General features: G+C 38.2%; 1 protein-coding gene across 9 annotated transcripts in view; it reads right to left on the reverse strand.

Annotated features, from left to right (window-relative positions):
• LOC122777142 (voltage-dependent L-type calcium channel subunit alpha-1D-like) overlaps nt 1-21,626 on the reverse strand; it is a 69,754-nt gene that overhangs the window by 12,099 nt on the left and 36,029 nt on the right. For 2 of the 9 annotated variants that reach the window (XM_044038161.1, XM_044038154.1), the window contains 30 exons: nt 20,583-20,670; nt 20,378-20,404; nt 19,804-19,964; nt 19,384-19,609; nt 18,883-19,090; nt 18,274-18,394; nt 17,945-18,059; nt 17,733-17,793; nt 17,541-17,598; nt 17,198-17,342; nt 16,322-16,451; nt 14,519-14,578; nt 14,371-14,430; nt 11,882-11,988; nt 11,241-11,328; nt 10,835-10,942; nt 10,224-10,276; nt 9,977-10,123; nt 9,088-9,289; nt 8,830-8,988; nt 7,670-7,780; nt 6,690-6,767; nt 4,968-5,009; nt 3,503-3,631; nt 2,473-2,538; nt 2,229-2,320; nt 1,969-2,128; nt 1,746-1,873; nt 762-858; nt 547-649 (listed from right to left, as the gene is read on the reverse strand). In XM_044038161.1, the coding sequence (XP_043894096.1) occupies nt 547-649; nt 762-858; nt 1,746-1,873; nt 1,969-2,128; nt 2,229-2,320; nt 2,473-2,538; nt 3,503-3,631; nt 4,968-5,009; nt 6,690-6,767; nt 7,670-7,780; nt 8,830-8,988; nt 9,088-9,289; nt 9,977-10,123; nt 10,224-10,276; nt 10,835-10,942; nt 11,241-11,328; nt 11,882-11,988; nt 14,371-14,430; nt 14,519-14,578; nt 16,322-16,451; nt 17,198-17,342; nt 17,541-17,598; nt 17,733-17,793; nt 17,945-18,059; nt 18,274-18,394; nt 18,883-19,090; nt 19,384-19,609; nt 19,804-19,964; nt 20,378-20,404; nt 20,583-20,670 (3,330 nt within the window). Of the gene's footprint in view, nt 1-546; nt 650-761; nt 859-1,745; nt 1,874-1,968; nt 2,129-2,228; nt 2,321-2,472; nt 2,539-3,502; nt 3,632-4,967; nt 5,010-6,138; nt 6,223-6,689; nt 6,768-7,669; nt 7,781-8,829; nt 8,989-9,087; nt 9,290-9,976; nt 10,124-10,223; nt 10,277-10,834; nt 10,943-11,240; nt 11,329-11,881; nt 11,989-14,370; nt 14,431-14,518; nt 14,579-16,321; nt 16,452-17,197; nt 17,343-17,540; nt 17,599-17,732; nt 17,794-17,944; nt 18,060-18,273; nt 18,395-18,882; nt 19,091-19,383; nt 19,610-19,803; nt 19,965-20,377; nt 20,405-20,582; nt 20,671-21,626 lie in introns of all 9 variants that reach the window. The other 7 variants (XM_044038162.1, XM_044038156.1, XM_044038158.1 and 4 more) reach the window with 6 other exon arrangements.

The following is a 21,626-nucleotide window of genomic DNA, read 5'->3' on the forward strand; positions in this document are numbered from 1 at the left end:
TTTTGTTCTTCTGCACAATTGCTACTCCCACTTTTTTCAATCTAAACTTTGACTCAACAACACATAAGAAAGCGAGAAATGCATTTAGTGAAGCCTGAAGATGTGACCTATAAACACACACACTCCAGGATGTCCATATAAGGAGCAATTTACATGTGAGCACTAAGGGTTAAAATATTTACCTAATAAATATGGTGCATCTCATAAATTTGATCTGTTTTTTTATTGTTGCTGATGATTTTCATTTGTTACCTTTTATAAAGTAAATGTCAACTTTCATTTTTGGTCAATCTTCTCTGTAACTTTCTCTTTGTGTTCCAGCAGACTGCAGTGCAGTGTTTTTTCTTGAATGTTAATCCAGTAAAGCCACTTTGTTTATAACCTCATAGTAGATCATGGTAAAATAACTGACTGAACAACTAACGGTAACTGATCATAAGTGTACAGGTTTATGCAGTATAAATCAACAATAACTTCACACTGGACTCATATTTTAACATGATTTCACACTGTGGACTGTTTGTTCTGCACCACTGTGTGACTCACCGTCCGTCTTAATCTTGAGAGCAGTGCGAACCAGAGCGAACAGAGTGGCATTAAACATGACCGTCCCATCACTGTTCAGTGGCATGTTCATTGCAACCAGACGCTGCAACAGAATTCAAAGTACAGATAAACAATGAGGAAACAAAATTAGTAATTGGAAAGTTACATAATCTACTGTATGTGTCAGAGATGTTCAGACACCATCATGTTCCCACCTTACAGGCCACTCTGTGTGGGCAGAGCTTGCCAAAGCCCAAAGGAGGCTGGATCCTCCTCAGCAGAGTCACCACGTCAAGATGTTTTATCCTCCCCCTGAAAACAACAACAAGAACACACATCACTGTGTCACTAAGTACAGTGAATGTACCATTACTACATTCACAGGTCCTGATGACGCATCAGTATTCTAGAAAGTACGTCTTAGCAGCAGTAAATATAGTATACTATACATAGTTTTCTCTATAATGGGTAGGTATTAAGTCTGGGAATCAAGAATTGGATTTGAAGTGGAAAAAGTTGAATTTTGATTATGCCCATTACCCACGTGTGCCATCAGAAAAGGATGATATGTAGATTTTTGATCAGTAGAACAAGAATTCGATTCAGAATTGATCAATTTCATAGCCAAACCTTATAATAATTTTTGGGTCTGATGCAATATCAATAATACAACCCTGTTTCCCAGACGCAGAACCAAACAAAGTGAAGCAGCGTTGAGTTATTCTGCTCCTCACCTGTGGAACAAACTTCCTGAACACCTGTGGTCTGCTCACACTGTCAGCACATTTAAATCAGGCCTGAAAACATTGTTATTTACTGCAGCTTTTTCTTAAATCCTTAAATAATCATCATCGTTATCGACTCATTCTTGTCTTTTAAATGCACTTTGTATTGCCAAATCACACTTTTATCTCTCATGATTTGAATGTAATTTCAAAGTTTAAGCTTTTATTTTGATTAATGTCATTTTAATGTCTTGCTTTTATTCTGTGATTTTCTTAATGTACGTAGTTTGAGTTACCCTGTGTATGAATAGTGCTACACAAATAAACTTGCCATGCCTTATGTGATATTTAAGGTTACTGAATTGTATTACATTTTATATTTTTCTGATATCTGATCCCGTGATTTAAAACAAGTATCAGGGTCATACCAGTACTGAGTATTATATTGGCCAATAATGAGACCCAAGTACTCACTTGGCTTCAGGATCATATTCAGACCAGATCCTTTTGAACTCATCCAGATGATGTGGCCCCAGAATGGACCAATCACGCGTTAGATAGTCAAAGTTGTCCATGATGACAGCTACGAACAAATTGATGATCTGAAACCAGAACATTCATAACTATAATTTCAGCATTTTATTGTATACAGTATGATACAGACGTCGCTGACACGCTGAAACACAGTGAGGGTTACCAGAAAAGCACAGAGCATGTAGAAGCTGATGAAGTAGATAATGGCAAAACCACTGCCACAGGTTCTCTCTTCTCCGGGGTTGTAGTCAGACTCTGAGTCACACAGCTTCCCTGGCAGACAGGCCAGCATGATCTCCTGCCAGGCCTCACCTGTGGCACACCTGACAGAGAACAGCAGCAAAACACATTCACTATAAAAGGCTATGGTCACTTAGGAAAACAGAATTTGGTCAACATTTTAATTGAAATAAACACAAATACCTGAACAGCATCAGGACAGCCTGTGGAAAGGTTTGAAAATTGTTGTTGCGGTTTATTTGTGTTCCATCCACCATAGCTATTTTTCCAAACACCTGAAAATAAAAACGAGAAAAGACTTAGTCTGTCGGCCTCCAGTAAATGTGACATTTATGAAGAAGGGAAAAACTGATTGCAACACATACTGTATGCTACAGCGTATATTGTAGTTTTTAATGAAGTTAGTCAACACATTACTACAATTCACCTGCATTCCTATGACAGCATATATAAAGAACAACATGGCGATCAGGAGTGCAACATAGGGAAGAGCCTGGACAGGAAAACAAGAGAGAGAGAGCGAGAGAGAGTCAGTAATTTAAGTGATGCACATTATCAAACCACAAATCTACTTTCACAAAACACATCCCATCTCATGTTTCAGAGAAGACTGCTGCATTATTGACATGGACTCTACAGAAATTCGCTGTGATGGTAACAGAACATACGCAGGTTTATAATCACATGCAAGGTTATTATAGTTCACGAAAACTAACAAAATAACGAAACACTAACACTTATAAAAACAAACATAACTGAAATAAAAAAATAAAAAAACGATAACTTACTGAAAACTTAATTGTGTTTATGAAATTAACTAAAACAAACTAAGATTGTAGCAAAAATGTGCTTAGTTTTTGTCTTTGTGAATTTATTTCATACATAATCCTTTTGTGAAGTGTATTCACATTTTGCACTTCAGTCTGCTCTCTTGTAGACTGGTATATTTGATTCAGGGATGGTTGTTTATTTGTCCTCATAAATTGCATACATTTTTGTTGGGTTCTAATGACACAATACTTATGACCTTTTTGCACCTTGCACCTGGCAAATACTCCATATTACAAAAAACTCATTTTAAAAACAAAAAAGTCAAAATTAAACAAAAACTAAAACTAAGTTTGATTGTTTTCTGATGCACTGTGCAGTGTTTTGCTCCTGCATGTCACACTTTTGGTAAAGGAAAGTGTGAGGAGCTGGAGCCTCCATTTGTTAGACGCTGCGGTCTCACCATTACATGCCACTAAATCTTACACAGTGGACCATTTAAAACTCATGGAAACTCATTCTATGCAAACTGGATTCACAAAGTTTTTTAGTCTGTAGTGTGCTAATTTCCTTCTCATGGCATTCCCTGGAACTGTTCTGAAGCTTGATCTTGTGGCTTAAACATAAAACCTTTGCCAAAAGTAATGCAAATTGCAAATTCAAGGTAGCTGCTTATCTTATGGTCTCACCTGGAAGGACTTGATGAAGGTCCACAGCAGAGTCCTAATGCCCTCCCCCCTGCTCAGCAGCTTGACCAACCGCATTACTCTGAACAGGCGGAAGAAGGTGATGGAGATGCGAGCGCTGTCTTCTGTGTTCTGAAGTGAATGAGGGGAAAAATGATCACAAAAACCGAGGGTGTACAATCCAAAGTCAAACCTCTGTGATGATTATTCATCCATGCATGCAGTCATCAATCCATTCTGTCATTGTCTACCGCTTTATCCTCCACATGAGGGTCGCGGGTCACTGGAGCCAATTCCAGCTGATACAGGGCAAAAGGCGAGGTGCACCCTGGACGGGTCGCCAGTCCATCACAGGGCCAACATATAGAGACACACAAACTTTCAGCCTCACATTCACAACATTTATTTAGTGTGTTCATTTATCCTCTATATGTGTTTAGACTGTGGGAGGAGACCCACACACACACACACACACACGGGGAGAACATGCAAAAGGCCTTTGTTCCGACCGGATCTTGAACATGAAAGTTTTTGCTGCCAGGCAACAGCACAGTCACACATGTTATGTTTAAATCATCACGTATGAGTAATATCAGTCAACAAACACTGTATATGTGATTCAAATATTCCATAATGTGAACTTCCTCCATTTTAACTGTGTGTTCAACACCATTAACAGACCTGTAGGACTAACTCTACAAACACACACACGCATGCATGTGTGCGTGCACAGACACTAGGGCTGAATGATTTGGGGAAAATATCTAATTATGATTTTTCAGTCTGACAGAGATTGCAGCATCTGGATGCCTATATAACTTATCCATACCTTGACCTTAAGGTCACTCTAGCCAGAATTTGAATCTTAGCCCTAAATAAGGTTCTGCCTCATTAGGAAAAGGTCTCTATGTGGACTACTGGTCCTGTTTATTGTTTATGCCAGAAAAGGTCCTAAAGCGCTAACAAGTACACACACATACAAGAGTACATATAACTCTCAACGTCTGATTAAAAACGAGCAACATACAGAATTTAAACTTAAAGACCTATAACAAGAAATGTAAACTCAAAACAGAGTTCTGACCCAGTGTTGGTCATCTGATGGCACTTGAAAAAGCTATGATGAAATGAAGAAATGACCAAATAACCATTCAGCAGTACTGTCTCCCTGCGTCATGCCATGCACCCAGACAGGACAAAATGCCGGCTGAATGAAAGAGGAGCCAAAATGCAACAAACCAGGTGAATTGAAAACAAGACTTTGACAAACACAGTTCAGTCACAAACCCTCACGATTTACTGAATATGTGAAAGCAGGCGTTCTGGAAGAAAGTGCATCTCAGTGTTTTCATCGGTATGTGACTGACAGAGAGTGACAACAAAAAGATCTTGACACTGAGACGTTTTCCAATAACACAAAAGGAGAGGGTGAGGGACTTGAATGGAGGAGGAGGGGGGTTCTTCTTACCCCTGGCTCCACTATCACCTTGACGACAGGAAGGGCTGCCGACTTGAAACCAAAAGCCTATGGTTAATCCGAGTTACACAGTCACGAGTTAATGCTGCTGCAAATGTCATCATATCATCCACACCTCACACTTACTGCGCATGTAATCACAGAAACAACACTTCACCTTCACTTACAGACGCCACCATTTCAAATGTTTTACCACAAAACAAGAACATCAGCATTGTAAAGCGTAAAGCCAGTCATACCAAAGCCTTTCAGCATATTCTCAGCAATTAACACCACACATGAGATGCAAGTGTACAATAAAAAAGGCATAAAAAAATCTTTAAAACTGGTAACAATGGCAATAAAACACTAATATCTCATCTTAAATTAAAATTGCTTGTTATTAGTTCATCTATTGTTGTCATACATTTTGACTAATGATGACTATAATTTCATCTTTCCAGATAATTGTAAAAAAACTCTACATTGTAAGTATTCATTTCTAGCTCAAATTATATCATATTTCAATATCAAACCTTAATAAATAAAGAGACCATTGTAGCAAATATTAGCTTGCTGCATTTTGCTGATTGGTTCTGACAGGCTGTCAGGATTTACAGTGTTTATCCTGTAAATAAAATATAACTCAGTGAATATTCCTCCATTGACATTTATTTAAACTGAACAGGACAAACAGCTGCACATGGACCCTTGCTTAGCCGCACATCAGATTCAAAGAGGATTTAAACAGATCAATGTGATCACATTTAAATCACACCTCAGCAGTGTTCGAAAACGTCAACTTCTAAGAGCATTTTTGATGGTGGAAATTCTATTTTTATTGTGCATTATCGTCACCGAGAAGGCTTTGAGGACAATACACATTTTGAGGAATTAATAAAAATCGGAGTCACTGTCATTGCACTCAATGAGAGACATAAATTACAGCACAACAAGTGTGAAAACCTCCTACCATTTTTCTACTCTTTATTCAGTTATATTCATTATTTAATGTCCCACTATACTCAAAACATACATTCAAAAGCTGTAAAATCACATCTATACTCGTTGGAATGCCAGATCAAATGAAAATATTGTAATTTTGCAACAGCAATGCCCCACTGCTGGGAGAGTTCCTTTAAGAGTGACATACTGTATATGTGTGCAACAAATGACTACTTACATTAATCTCAGTGATGGCAATGTCAACCACGCTACCCACAACAATTAAGGCATCAAACGTGTTCCATGCATCAGCAAAATAGTTCTGCGAGCACAAGCAACAAAGATACACAGAAAAGAGAAAAGAAAGAGAAACAACAGAAGGAAGAAAAGGAAGCAGAGGCAACAAAAATAATGAATTATGAAAGATAGGAAGAAGACACAAATGGTCACCACAGACTCCAAACTCTAAACAGTTCAACAAGATCCAATCAAAAGTATATTACACACATATGTACATATGTGGTGTATATACGTAGCCATGGCGCACTGTTTAAGTACAGATACAGGCAACTGATTTTGAAATTATCATGTGCATATGTGGTCTGTGGTGCTCATCAATCATCAATCAAGTCCGGAATCAGCAGACATCATGACTGAAAAACATAAATCCAACGTAAGACAGGAAGGAAGGAAGGGAGGAAAGGAGGAAAGATGTGAAGCAAGGTGGCAGCACCAGCGTGAGAGCAGGAAGAGGAAATGACAGTGTTTTACATACTGATGTCTTTCTACCTGGCTGAGTATGATGTCGATTACACTGCCAATCACCACCAGAGCGTCGAAGACGTTCCAGGCATCCCCGACATAACCCTGAACATGACAACATGCACAGCCAGCAGGGGGAGAGGGCAGGAAGCCAGAAGAGTATACAAGGGTGAGGGGTTGTATAGTGACAGGAGTAATAATGGTTAAGAATGAGGAGGAAATAGCAGTGGAGTCACAGCCAGTGGGCAAAAAGCCCCGGTAAGCATCATTAAAGGGAAAAAGAGGGGAGAGAAGAGGGGAGTATGAGGGCTGGGTTACAAGGGAAAGGTGGTGTCTTTAAAATAAAAATTAAAAAATGAACCTTTGAAGGATTCAAATGTAAAATGAAAGTCAAAAGAAAAAGTCTGAGTGAGAGCTTTACATGTAAATGCATGCAGTTTTATTACTGGGCCATTTGTGCAGCAGCCATTTTCACAGGTCACATTAACTTATCACATTAACGATGGCTGACTTCAACTTCCTCAGTCTCAGGGTCTTAAGTCACATGATCTGAATACTGCCACTGTCAATGTGATCAGTAATAGATAGTTTGTTATTGTAAAACATAACCAAATGGCTGCTGTGCCATAGGGTGAGCCGGGAAGGTTATTAAAAAGTGTTAAAAAGTTATTTGTTTAAAGTTTTGTGATTAAACATCAAGAAAACATAACATAACTATGTCAAATTGATTTTAAGAAGTTATCAGAATTAAGAAGGACCATTGGCAGAGCCATGGGATTTTAATTAAATAAACAGTCAGTGGACTTATGTGTATGTATATATGTATATACGTACATATACATGACACAGGTGTCACTGGATTTGTTGATCCTCAAATGCATTCTGGAACATATCTCTCAAATTTGGTGGGGGGTCATATTGGATGGAACAACAATTGGAAAAAGGAAACCGTGTGTATCTGTGTTATTTTTAAATTTGGGAATGCATGCTCGACCACGCAAACTTACTCTGGGTTTGAAGGCGATGAGCTTGAGAATCATCTCCACAGTGAAAACCCCAGTGAAGACCATGTTGAGGATGTCCATGGCATAGTTAAACAGATGGGACTGACCATGGTGCTGCACGGACACACAGACAGACTGATCACACACTGACGTCTCCTTCAAGCATATTTTAATTTTAAAATTCATAAATCTCTCTGATAAAAGAAAATTCACCTGTTACTGCAAACTCAATTATGTAAATGACATGGACAATTTGATCTTAGATAAAAAATACAGTTTGGGAACTATATTCTAAAGCAGGTCAAACTCAATAACAGTGAGGGGCTGAAATTAAAAACCATATCCAAGTAGTCCAAGACCTGTTAATATGATTAATAGTAGGGCTATGTCAAGATGCAGTAGGAAACAGGACATGGTGCCAGATGTTCTTATTTTTCTTTCAGTCAAGGACCATCTACAAGATAAAAAAAAAATGCAGACCCCCTTCATGTATTTTCCTTTGACTATAAATTGTTGGTTTAGAGCAGGGGTGTCAAACTCAATAACAGTGGGGGGCTGAAATTAAAGACCATGTCCAAGTCGAGGGCCAGATGAACAAAAAGTTCGGAACAAATGATTTTTCCATTGCCATTACCATCTGTCTTCCTCTGCTGTATTTCAGAGGAACAGCAAATCCAGGTGTGTAGTCACATGCGATCTTAGCCAATAATTTGCGGCACTCAATAATTTTTATGAGATGTATAAACCTAAAAGAGAGGCTCTGTGTTTTCAAATTCCACATTTCTTTTGTCTATTTATTTTACTGGCCAGGTCACTTGATATGTGTGGTACAAAATCAGTGAACCAATGGGGAAAAAGAAGCAGGAAAGACATAACATATTATATCTCGAGGGTGCCGAATACAATTGCATGGCTGGATGGGTCCCACGGGCGTTGAGCTTGACACCTGTTTTCTAAAGTAAGGGGAAATTTAGTTTTCAGATTTTAAGGCATGGGTGGTCTTGAATTTGTCCTGCATGCGGGATAAAGGAAACTCATCTTTTACGTTCCCAAACACATGAATCCTTAATTGTCGTTATATACTTATGCACCATTAAATGTAAGTGCATCACCTAATATACATATGTACATTTTACCCAAAGGACCAAATACAGAGCATTTACCTGTATGGCGAGACACAAGGTGTTGAGGATGATTAGGACAAACATGACGTACTCAAAGCCAGTGGAGTTGACCACATACCAGAACTTGTACTGGTAGGGGTTTTTGGGGATGTAGCGCCGCAGTGGACGAGCTTTAAGAGCATATTCCACACACTGACGCTGTGGTTACGGAGAAACAAACAGACAGTTAGACACCGTGAGCTCATATCACTTCTTCGCAATTGTAATATTGCACAGACAAATGCCGTCACACGCTACCTGGTTCTTGTCCAGCTCACAGTTTTTGTACTCCTTCTCACCCTGCTCCTGGAAGGTGACAATGACGAAACCAACAAAGATGTTCATCATGAAGAAGGCGATGATGATGATGTAGATGATGAAGAAGATGGAGATCTCGACGCGGTAGTTGTAGATGGGTCCCATGTTCTCTCTGTTGGAGTCGATGGCCTTGTACAACAGCCTGCAGGAATGCACACACACACACACACACACAGTTTTAAGTGTGTGTAAAGTATATGCAGAGTTTCTCCTTGAAAATAGTGTCTGAGAACATGTGAAAAGGTGAAAAGATATGTGAAAAGAAACTGGAGAAAAGACAGTTTCTCTTGAGTCATCTGTTTTTTTAGGCGTGTCTAAAAATGCGGTTCGATGACACGCCAGAGCAATAGTTAGCATAACTCTCCCTCAAACGCTTCAGTGATATGAAAACCCTCGGTGAGCTTCATCAGAAGTGTTCACGAGTGAGAAACTTGCTCCTACAACAATGCCTGTGTTTTGCTTTGCTTTTGTCCTGAAAATTTGTCTTACTTCCAAGCAAAAACACACAGAAAAGCACGACCACTTTAAGATTCTTAAAGATGAGGAAATGAAGTACATAAGTGTTTGTGTACTGTATGTCGCTAAAACGCCAAAATGATAAAATTGTGGCTTCTCTTGATGATTGTTAAAGTGGTTTGTGAAGTGGTTTGATACCAGCACATTTACATTTATATTATGTCCAAACACTGACGACAGTGACAGTCACAAACATGATTTGATTTGTATAATTTCATTAAATAACTTCATTAAATGAAGCCAGAGTCTGCCTCTTATTCTCCACAGTGATAACCAGATCTAAGTCTTACTTAAGACACAGATCTGTACTTACGTGGGCCAGCCTTCAAAGGTGGAGACGGTAAAGAGAGCCATCATGGCCATGAGGACATTGTCAAAGTTGAAGTCACTGTTGTACCAGATCCTCTCCCTCACCATGGGCAGGGCAGTGTCCCCGTTGTTGTAGAGAATGTATGTACCCCTGTGATTGAAAGATGAAATGTTTAACATATTCATGCACAATCACACTCAAACAGACACTCAGACCAATGTTCAGAGCTGGAAGAATAAAACAAACTCACTTGCACTCCTCCGGGCTGGTCTTTGCATCATCCGTGCATTGATAAAATTTCCCCTTTATTTAAAAAAAAAACAACAAAGTCAAAGGTTTACTAAATTTCTCTTCTTCTCCTATACATCAGGGGTGTCAAACGTACGGCCTGCAGGCCAGAACCGGCCGCCAGAGGGTCCAATCAGGACCGCAGGGTGAATTTGTTATCTAATCGTAATGTGAAATATTATATTTTTCACTTCCAGATACCTGTGACTAAATGTTTGTGCCTTTAAAGATACAGTGTGATGTGTAAATGGTAAATTTAGGCAAGATATTGTTGAAATTGCACTTATTTTTCTCGATCCATGTTTTGTAAAAGATACTTCATTAAATTCAGAGTTTATGTTGTTCATAGGTTATTATGCTATTACTTTACTGGTCCGGCCCACTTGAGATCAAATTGTGCTGTACGTGGCCCCTGAACAAAAATGAGTTTGACACCCCTGCTATACATCTATACAATCCTTTCATCATTTACGACAGAAGAACAAGTTGATTTGATAAGCCAGAAGACCAGTTAGGCCAGTGACTATCAGCATTACCCTCTTTCTTTTTTTTCTTTCTTTTTTTACAATGTACCTTAAAGAGCTGCACGCCGATACAAGCAAACATGAACTGCAGCAGAGTGGTGACGATCATGATGTTGCCAATGGTCCTGATCGCCACAAACACACACTGGACCACGTGCTGAAAAGGACACAATAACTTAATGTTATTTGGTGTTGATACACACGCACACACACATATATACGTAACCCCCTTACCCTAACCTTAACCATCACAACTAACTTTATCTAACCCTTAACCGAAATTTAATTCTGACCCTGATCCCAAAACTAAGTACTTGTATGGAGCGATGGAATGTGAGGACCAGCCAAATAGTCCTCACTTTCACGAAAAGTCCTTTCATCCTGTGTGTTTTGGTCCTCACAAAGATGTATGTACAACTACACACACACACACAGCACCATGTTGTGTTATTGACCTTGAGTCCCTTGGCTCTGTTGATGGCCCTGAGTGGACGGAGGACTCTCAAAACACGCAGAATCTTCACAACTGAGATGGCAGAAGACCTATAGATACCAAAAAAAAGCACCATTTAACATTGTTTGTTACATATACTAAATGAAGGATTTCTTGTCATTCAATCCTAATTTTGGTACAAAGAAAAAAATAAGCAATGGTGTATGTTGGAATGTTTTGTACTGTGAAAAACCTTTGTTTTACACATTGAAGTCACACTTTATTTCCATTTTCTGGAGCATATTACCCAGCAACACACAAACATCTTAAAACCTTTAAAAAGAGCCAGGCTGTCCACTGAATACTGTTTCCAGTCATTGTGCTAAGCTGAGTTAATGAGCTGCAGCTTTATATTTAAAGTTCAAAGTCATGTGAATGACAGGAAAACAAAGGGCTTATTTTCTAAAATACAAACTCCAACAGAAGTATAACACGAATAATCAGTCAAGAAAACAATATAACAAACTTTTACTTAATTAATTGAAACAAAACATTTTAGCAGATGGTTTTATCGAAGGCTACTCACAAGTGATCAACATATTAAGGTTACAATTAATAGGAAGTATTCAGTAAGTAAGTTAGTAAAAAAACAATGATACGTACTGAATGCCGAAGGACACAAGAGACACGCCAACAACCAGCAGGTCTAATAGGTTGAAGTAGTTTCTACAGAACGCCCCTTTATGAAGGAATGCACCAAATGCAGTCATCTGGACAGATGGACAGAGAAAAGACTAAAGTCAGGACTGAAGACAACATATCTGCTTTAAAACACATACAGAGACAGTCTTAAGTCAGACTGAAATTAGATTTTCAATGTTATACAATATATAATAATATATACAATATATAATAATATATACAATATATAATAATATGATATTTTGATCATCTGATGACTTTCATTCATAAGAACATTGAGCCATTGATTGATTGAATATTGACATTTTCCAGCCATCAGGGACCGATTACAATTATAGTTAATTATTTACGGTATTCAGTTTCATGAGAGCATTATTATGTACTAAAATCTAAAGGGTTAAATTGTCTTTTTTCCTCTACGGTACGAATAAACATTTCGGTAACCTGCAGTCACATTATAAGATATACACTAATCTATACTGATGCACATTTTCTGAAAGGCAGTGACAAAACAATCAACACATTATTATTTCACTATTCCAATGCTGTGCAAGCAAAGCGACATTAGTTTCAAAACATTTTTATCAAAAGACAAAGTGTCAGGGAAAGGTTGGATTTACACTCACAAACATCACTTGACATCACACAATTTAAAGTCTCTTTATAGTTGTGAGGACACTCATGGACATAATGCATTGCAAAACCTAGTCTGCCCCCAAAAACGTTTGAAGTTGTGAGGACCAGCCAAAATGTCCTTACAGCATTAACATGTCCTCACACTTGTGGTTTTCTGCTTAAATGTGTCCTCACAACCTAATAAAGACATGTACACACATACACAATACATTCTCTGACACACACACGCACACAAACATATAATAAACAAGGGAGACTAGGCCAGAAACTGTGCTCAAACAAAACCTGTAATGTTTTTTTTTTTATGTCACAGTGTAGTGACATAATATATGAGATTTACCTGATGCAGACATGTAGAGAGCAAAGTGGGTAAATCATTTTAAATAATCATATACACTATGTGTCCATCCTGTTATCCTCAAATTTACTAATATTTTTTTTATCCTTGGGGTTAATTTGACCCCAGCAATTTAAACCTCAAAAAAAATGATTAGAAGAAAAATGATTTCCCAAGTTTATGTGTCAGGTATTTTAAGTTTCTTTGTACTTTCTTTGACTAGATATACAATATAACCCATACCCATAGGGTAATATATGAATATCACCATCAAATTTCACTGATTGACCTAAAATTGGAAAGACAGATACCTTTTAGTGTTTTAATCACTAAGTATAGATTTTTAATTATGTATGTATAACATTTGGAAAGAAAGACAATACCTGTTATGAAAGATCGTAACATATCGTAAAAAATATTTTCAATTGCTGGTGTTACAAATATCTCAAATGCTGATTTTATGTCTTTGACATTGGTGGGGCCTGGAACCATTTTGATTAAACTAGCAGAACTAAGTCTAAGTCTGGAGAGGGACCATAACTTTTCAATTTTTGAAAGGTGATGTGCCTGCTGGCGGTAAAGAGACAACAGGAGGGTGAAAACTGAGGGTCTCACTCTCATCAGAAGAGGACGCCTCATAAGCAGGGTCCTCTGTCTCAGACACATTCTCCTCTATGTCACTTTCACTGTCAATGAGCTATGCAACCTTCTAAAGGGGAGGACCATTACAATGTTTGCTCCTCCCCTATGTTATGTGAAGTATCAATGTCCCTGCCCCCAAAGCACAGGAAAAATCTAAGTTATTGTGGTAAGATGATTTTCTCTTCCCCATATTGTGTGAGTGGTTATCAGTGGTTCTCACAGTACTACAGATATGGTTATGATATGTTTAAAGCAGAAGGACATTTTTTGAAAATTGCATTTTATAGCCACCTCAATATCATAATACATAAATATATGGATATTTCATCTATGTTTTATATAGCTAAAACAGCCTGTAGTCAATTTGACCCCAAGGAACACCGATGCATCGTGTGTACAGGACATTGAAACCATATAATTGTATTTTTATCTTTGCCCAGTTTCACCATTGACAATATGAAGCAAAATAAATGATGGAAATCCCTTCTTCTTTTTTTAAAGATATTATACATTAAAAAGGGTCAAATTGACTCCAAGGATAACAGGAGGGGTATAAGTGTTTATATAAGTGTCTGCACTCTGGAGAGACACTGGTCCATAAAACGGTTGAGGACAAAGAATGGTTGTGATGGAAAAGAGACTGACAAACAAATATATATATCTGACAAATATATAAGAGCTCCATGTTGATGAATTGGCGCCATGACAACAAGACAAGCAGGCAACCATTTTAATCCAAAATTGTCGAGACAAACGTGAGGGGAAGGAGGATGTGTTCGGCAAGCTCGGAAGTGGTTTGTTGCCTGAAGCAGCAGAACAGTTTGATATTGTTTACCTTAATAAGGATCTCAAATGTAAACATACTAGTGAAGACATAGTCTGCATAGCCTAGGATCTGAGGAAGCAATAAGAGTGACATAAGCACGCAGGGTTACTGAAGCTCTACCCAGCACAGCACAACACAGCACGCAAACGACATTTACCTTCAACAGGATCTCAACAGTAAAGATTGCGGTGAAAGCATAGTCAAAATAACCAAGTATCTGCAAGAGGTAATGCACAAGTTCAAGTCATTCCAGGATAACAGTGCCTGGCTGGAAAAATGCAGTTAGTCAACACAGGTGAACTAGAACAAGTAAATATCACAAAATCAAGGCTGCACTAGGTAATTACTTTAACTTAAAACTTGAAATGTTTTAAGTTAAAGGAATTTGGGCCAAGCCATGCTGTAAACAGCTGAGAACAGTGAAGGAACGCTGTTATTGTGCAAGTGTCTTCCACTGCACGACACAGCAAAGTGATGTCGGCCGTGATCTTGTGTTGAAAAAGTCCTATGGTTACAAACTACAGTAAATGGCTGTTACCTGCGTGCAACACTTTTTTCTGTTAGTACTTAGTAGTTAACACATTGTTTTAATCCCCAACAATGAAAGAGTGGATCAAATTAATATGTCAATGAAGTATTGAATAGTGATTAAATAACTAGACTTTTTTTTTGTTTTTTTTTTAAAGAATAGCTTCATTTATTTTTCTTTTTTAAATTAATTTTAAGATAGTGTAGATATACATGCACGTGGCCCTTAATAATAATTATATTAAATTAATTTTAAAAATATGTAAAATAAATAATCAGAATACTAGTAATAAAAGGACGTGAAACAGTAAATCGAAGGAGGCATCTATAAGTGTTATATGTATGTAATAAACTAGTGGATCAGTAGTGTGTTAATAATAAACTTTCTAATAATAATAATCTGCCAAAATGTGCTGCTTTTTCATGATTTAGTTAATCCTGTCCAGTACCCAGTCTTAGCACACTTTCTTGTCTTTATAAGCCTCCCACACAACTTCATCATGGCTGACTATGTTTGGAAAACACGAGAGAAAATAAAATAAACCAAAGTGATCAAACTAAAGTACCAATACTAATAGATTTCGTTCTAATCTCCAGTGGAGACACGCAGGAGCTTTAGCTGCTGAGGACACAGAGAGGAGGAGACGTCACAGACTGGCTGTGGAAGTCCTTCCTACCACACATAACCACCGCAGCAGCTTTCCCCTGCTGTGAAGCTGTAGTGGAAACACATGTCATCGCGGCTTGGCTTGGCTTGGCACAGCATAGCTAAAGCTCATGTCGTGCCATGTCTGTTAGAAGCAGTTTGTTGTCAACACATTACATAATTTCAGGGTGAAGTATTCTTGAGATTTAAAATGAGCAGATACTAACATTGAAATTGCCTAGTGCAGCTTTTGATTTCAAGGCATGTAGTACACATAATAATATTATACTGTAATATATAAACGATATCACTATTATGATTACAATATGAAACCCGTCAAAAGTGGGTTTTCTAGCATTTGCAGCATCAGCTTTCTGATGTCACAGCTACATTACAATGTGTGGCTGTGACATATATTTAATGAACAGGGAAGTCAAATCAAGAAAAATCTAAACAAACCAATTACGGTTTGTCAAAGGGATTAATAATTATAATTTTTGGTTTTCTCACCTTTTTGCCTGTTTCATTTTGAAAAGTCAAGGGTCAAGGCAAAGGTCAAGGCAGACAAGAAACATTAACAAATGGCTCAGTTTTATCCAAATGTACACAAAGAACAAGGAGCCTGAGACATTTAATGCTGAGCTTTTCCTACAGAGAATCGATCGATATGTCTTTGCTGCCACTTGTCAGTTACAGTGACAGTGTAGTGACAGATGTGTAACCCAGTAGGTGGAGTTCACTTTAAGGACACTTTAAGGCCTGCAGGTCTTGTGGTTGTGTACATACAATATTGCGAGCAGAGAAGTTGCGTATGGGGTCCTCAGCAGCCAGAGAGACAGAGCTGAGCATGATGAAGACCAGGATGAGGTTGGTAAAGATCTGATGGTTGATCAGCTTATGGCAGAAAACACGAAACCTACAGAGAGAGGGGGGGGAGAGATAAGTGAGCAGACAGATGAAGACACAGAGGCAGATGTCAGCAGAGAAGCTGCCTGATGGTTTTAGAAATGGTCCGTTTATTGCAGTTTTTAGATGTAGTCTAAATCCTTTTTATTCTATGGTGCTTCTGGCTAAAATATTCTGATTAAAAACTTAAAAAAAAATTCTTATGCTACTTAATATATTACAATTTTTATACAACTATTAGGATTTTCCTTTTAATTATCCTGTTTTTTAAAGGAATCAATTTTTTTCTTTAACTTATATATTTTTATATTCTTATACCTTTTACTTTTTTTGACCATTTAATCTTCTTAAACTTTTCCCTTTTCACATGCTTTTCTTTACAAATTAAATAAAAATATTAATGCAATTTTCTTTTCTTTTCTAAAATTACATTACATTACATTACATGTCATTTAGCATACGCTTTTATCCAAAGCGACTTACAATGGAATCAAGTACAATTAGCCAGGGGTGGAATCGAACTTGTGACCATGATGTCTTTGGTACACAAGGTAGGGTCTTAACCACTGAGCCACTCCACGCCACTCCATAAAATGTTTTATTTAAAGAACTTCTTGTCTAGAGCTTTGTATCTGCCTTTGTTCTCTTTAAATAAAACTTAATTGATTTAAGTTGTGACATAGCTTTCATTTCAGATTTGTGTGTCAGCATTATTGATCTCACACACTGATTAATGTTAATGTAAATATGACTTACGGGTTGGTGCTGCTGAAGATGAAGAAGGCGCTTCCTTCCGGGATGGGCGGAGTCTTTTCTTTGATAGTGAGCTCAGAGAGCCTTTGGGGGCGGGGTCCAGATGGCACTTCTGGGAGGTTGACATTATCGGGGTCATTATCGCACACTGAGACAGAAACAGGGTGAGTTCAGTCAACAACCTGGTTTTGATCCAACATTTTATCGTGATAATTATCAGTACTGTCAAGTGATAATGTTTTTGGCCCTAATTCAGTGTTGCCACTTTTATCTGCTTAAAAAGAACAGTTTATCTCTGAAAAGTGAATTAAAACTTCACTTTCTCAAGACACCTCATCTCTTTTACCTGGAGAATCGATGGAAGGATACAACTCGTCTTCTTCTGACGTGACACCTGCCGGCATCTACACATAGTGATTAGGTTTAGAATTTTGAAAATGTGAAAATGTTGCTGAGATGAAAACAAAATTGTGAACTTTACAAAGAATTGATTTATGAAGAGAACCAGAGCTCTTTATTATTATTATTTTTTTTTTACCTTGGAGTCTCCATCACTGGCTTCTGTTATTTCAGTTCTCTTCTTATCCAAACTAACTTCCCTGTTTGAGACAAAGAGGAAGCACCTAACAAGGCAGAAGGACAATTTCTCTGCCAAACGCAAGTGCAAGTGACAAATGTGCACAAAACCGATTAAACTGCAAGCGTGAACACAAATTATAATGTGAAATATAAAGGTGTCCTCGGCCGTACTTGGCACTGTTCTTCCTCTTCTTGGCCTCCTCCTCCTCCTTCTGTGCTGTGTTGAGGCTCTCTGCGTCTGCCAGGTTGTCAACGGCGATGGCCAAGAAGACATTTAGCAGAATGTCTGATCATGTGACTCAGGGACTGAACAACACTGACGAACATGACAAGACCTAATCATTTAAAAAGACACCAGGACTTTGTGGATATGGTAGAACAGTTTCAATGGCAAAACACAGTTTTCCTACGTGCAAGAGAGAAGATGTGGATTTTGTTTGTAATAGTTTTTTGTGTAAGACAGTGTTTTGGAGTCTGTGTGATTGTGGTCAGCAGGATACAGTTTCCACAGATGAAGAGGATGATGAAGTAAATGCAGACCACCATTCCGGAGGAGGCCGGCCCACCATACGCCATGATACCATCATACATCACTGTATTCCAGTCTTCTCCTGTCAAGATCTGGCAATAGATGACATCACAATCTTATCTCCAAAGAGAGAATATAATATTTGCCATGATGTTTAGAGCACACGATAGAGTAGAAACAAAAAGTTAAATCAAATAATAATTACATATTTTTCTAAATTATTCATTTCTATTGCACTACTTAAGATTTCCAGAAGAAGTATAATTTAATTTGTTACATTTCTCTGGCAGTTAATATTACCACACACATCCAATTTAAAGGAGCAGTGTGTAAAGTTTTGCAGCATTTATTGGTGAAGTAGCATGTTGTAGCTGGATATCCTTCATCTCACCCAACCCTTCCAAGTGTGTTAGAGAACTTATGTGGCCAAATAGCTTCTAAAGTCTGGACCTTTAAATGTTACCTCCACTACAGCTGCTGCATGTGCGTGAAACAGAGAACACTGCGGCTCTCTGACTGTTAGTTCAAGCCTCCTGTTATGACTGGATGTCATACATCCCAAATAAAACTAAACACCAACCTGAAACACAGTGAGCAGAGCCTGGGGGAAATTATCAAACGTGCTCCTCTTGGTCACAGTCTCATCAAAGTTGAATTTGCCCCCAAAGAGCTGCATGCCGAGCAGGGAGAAAATAATGATGAATAGGAAGAGCAGCAGCAGCAGGGAGGCGATAGACTTCATGGAGTTGAGCAGTGAGGCCACCAGGTTACTGAGAGATGCCCAATGACTGAAGAGGAAAATAATTTAACAACTTAACAAAGGAACAAACATATGGGGAACAAATGTGGAAATTATATCAGTGGCAGGCAGAGCATACCATAAAAACATAGTCAGCACCAACATTAAATTTCACTATATCCTGCACCAGGAGTGACAGCTTGGAAGTTAGGTCATCTGGTTCTGTACATGCCATATAGGGCTCTAATTGCCCCAAGACTAAAGCCACTGGCTGTGATAGCTAATCTTAATTTCCTAACAGTCAGCCAGGACGTTCGGAATACATCATTCTGTGTTGCTCACCGTGTAACTTTAAAGATTCTAAGGAGGCGAACACATCGAAAAACAGAGATGCCCAAAGGAGACATGATGGCCAGCTCCACCAGGATGGTCTCTATGATGCCTCCACACACAACAAAACAGTCAAAGCGGTTAAACAAGGACACAAAGTACGCCTGCAGCCCCAAACTGTACATCTTCACCAGCATCTCCATAGTGAACAGTGCCAGGAGAACTTTGTTGGCAACATCTGGAAGAGAGGAGAGGAGAGGAGAGGAGAGGAGAGGGAGGAGAGGAGAGGGAGAGAGGAGAGGAGAGGAGAGGAGAGGAGAGGAGAGGTCTTTATAGTATCATCCAACATCTCATAGGTGAACAAACTCATGGAAACCTAATTAAGAACATGTTTTACAACCACACAAATCACAACAGAACCGAAATACACACCCTGAACTTCGGTCAGCCAGTCTGGCTGGTTGTAATGTTCAGAGGCGATGGTTAGAGTGTTGAGGAACACTAAGATGATGACCAGCCAATAAAATGTCACTGATTTCACAGCGGCGCGACACTTTCTGCGGCAAAACCGGTTCCATCGCCGCCACTGACGACTGAGAGAAAAAGAGTTCAATTTTATGATAAATTGTCAAGATATACAATCGGGATACACAGCCATGTTTATAACAATACAAATTTAGAAAAGAAATAATATTTGTAAAAGTAATAAATACATAGTAGATATTGGAATGAATTATTCTGTTTTAATTTATTATATTTTTCACATTATGCCGTTTAACATGGTGACATAGAATGACATGGACTGGAAAAAGCACTGAAGGTCGATTTGAAGTGCAAAGAGAAAAACACAATGTGGTGAGATGAGGAATGAAGACAGTCATTTTGTCATTATTTAAACATGACAAACAGTGGACTGACAATGGATCTGAGTGAGTCACATATGAGGCAAAAATCAGCCATGCATGAAGAACACAAACAACGGGTAGTTTAATACCAACGTACTAACCTGCACTTTGACTTAGAAATTTTTTGACTGAGGAGAATAAAAACATGAATCGCCTTTTAATAAAGAGCAAAATGTGCACTTTGGGTGTAATTTAAATTTGGACAAACAAACATTGTGTCTTGATTGTGGATTATCTGGAAGAGCTCAGTGAACCTCTGCCTCAGCATCCAATCAAATATCTGAAAGTGTAATGCATCACACTTACCAAAGCGGTCCACAGCACGTTGATTTGTCTTCCTCTCCATTTTGATTCTCTGTGTTCACCGACTCTGTCTCACTAGTGGGCATGCTCGCTATGGTAACACACACGCACACACACACACATGCAAAGAAATATAAGACAAACATTTGGCATTAAGTTGCATGATGACTGATTTTTCTACGGACACACATGCATTTATGGTTTGGCTTGGTTAGGGCAATGAAACTGTTCAAATTAAATATTTAGATTGATTTAACCTCCAATGACAAAAAACAAGCCAAACCACAAGGAAGAAAAACACAGCTGAAAATGTAAGTGTCAGAAAATGTTTTTACGGTGTAACTTCTTCTCAAAGTTTGACATTAGCTTTTTTCATAATTACAAAATATTTTTGTTTTCAAAGATAGAAACAGTTTTGTGAACATCACAAGGTTCCTGAATACAGGTCAGAGTGAGCACAGGCTGTCACACCTGAGTCAAATTGGACTTTGTTCATAATTATTGTTATTTAATATGAGACAAATTGTCCTCAGAATATAAATACTGTCACCCAGATGACATACTTCACTTATAACAATTATCCAGTGGTTGTCAAATCCTCTCAGAACTAAATGTCTGGTTGAAATATCTAAACAAACTGTTTGATCCAGAGGGTGTGGTGCAACAGAAATTACTTACATAGAGTCAGGACTGCAGCATACAGAATACTGGAGATCACATATACTATACATGCACTAAATATTGTCTATATTAATGACAAATGAAACTAATGTTTTCAATGATCATGAGCAAATGAGTGAACACAGATCTGACAGTTCTGGTTTGACCCTAAATATAGTGAATTCAGATAAACGAGACAAACTACGAAATGCTCTCTCTCTACTACGCTACCAGCCATGTTTTTGGAATGTAGATTTGTTTCTTCTGCACTAAGAATTGTGCTATATTGTAAATATATGTGACAATAAAACTTGAAAATGATTTTTTGCTTTTGGTGTAATATTAATGGCGGTTTGGTTGGTTTTCCATTACAATATAGTACCTCCC

The sequence above is a fragment of the Solea senegalensis genome, linkage group LG11 (assembly GCF_019176455.1).
Source record: "Solea senegalensis isolate Sse05_10M linkage group LG11, IFAPA_SoseM_1, whole genome shotgun sequence".
NCBI lineage: Eukaryota > Metazoa > Chordata > Actinopteri > Pleuronectiformes > Soleidae > Solea > Solea senegalensis.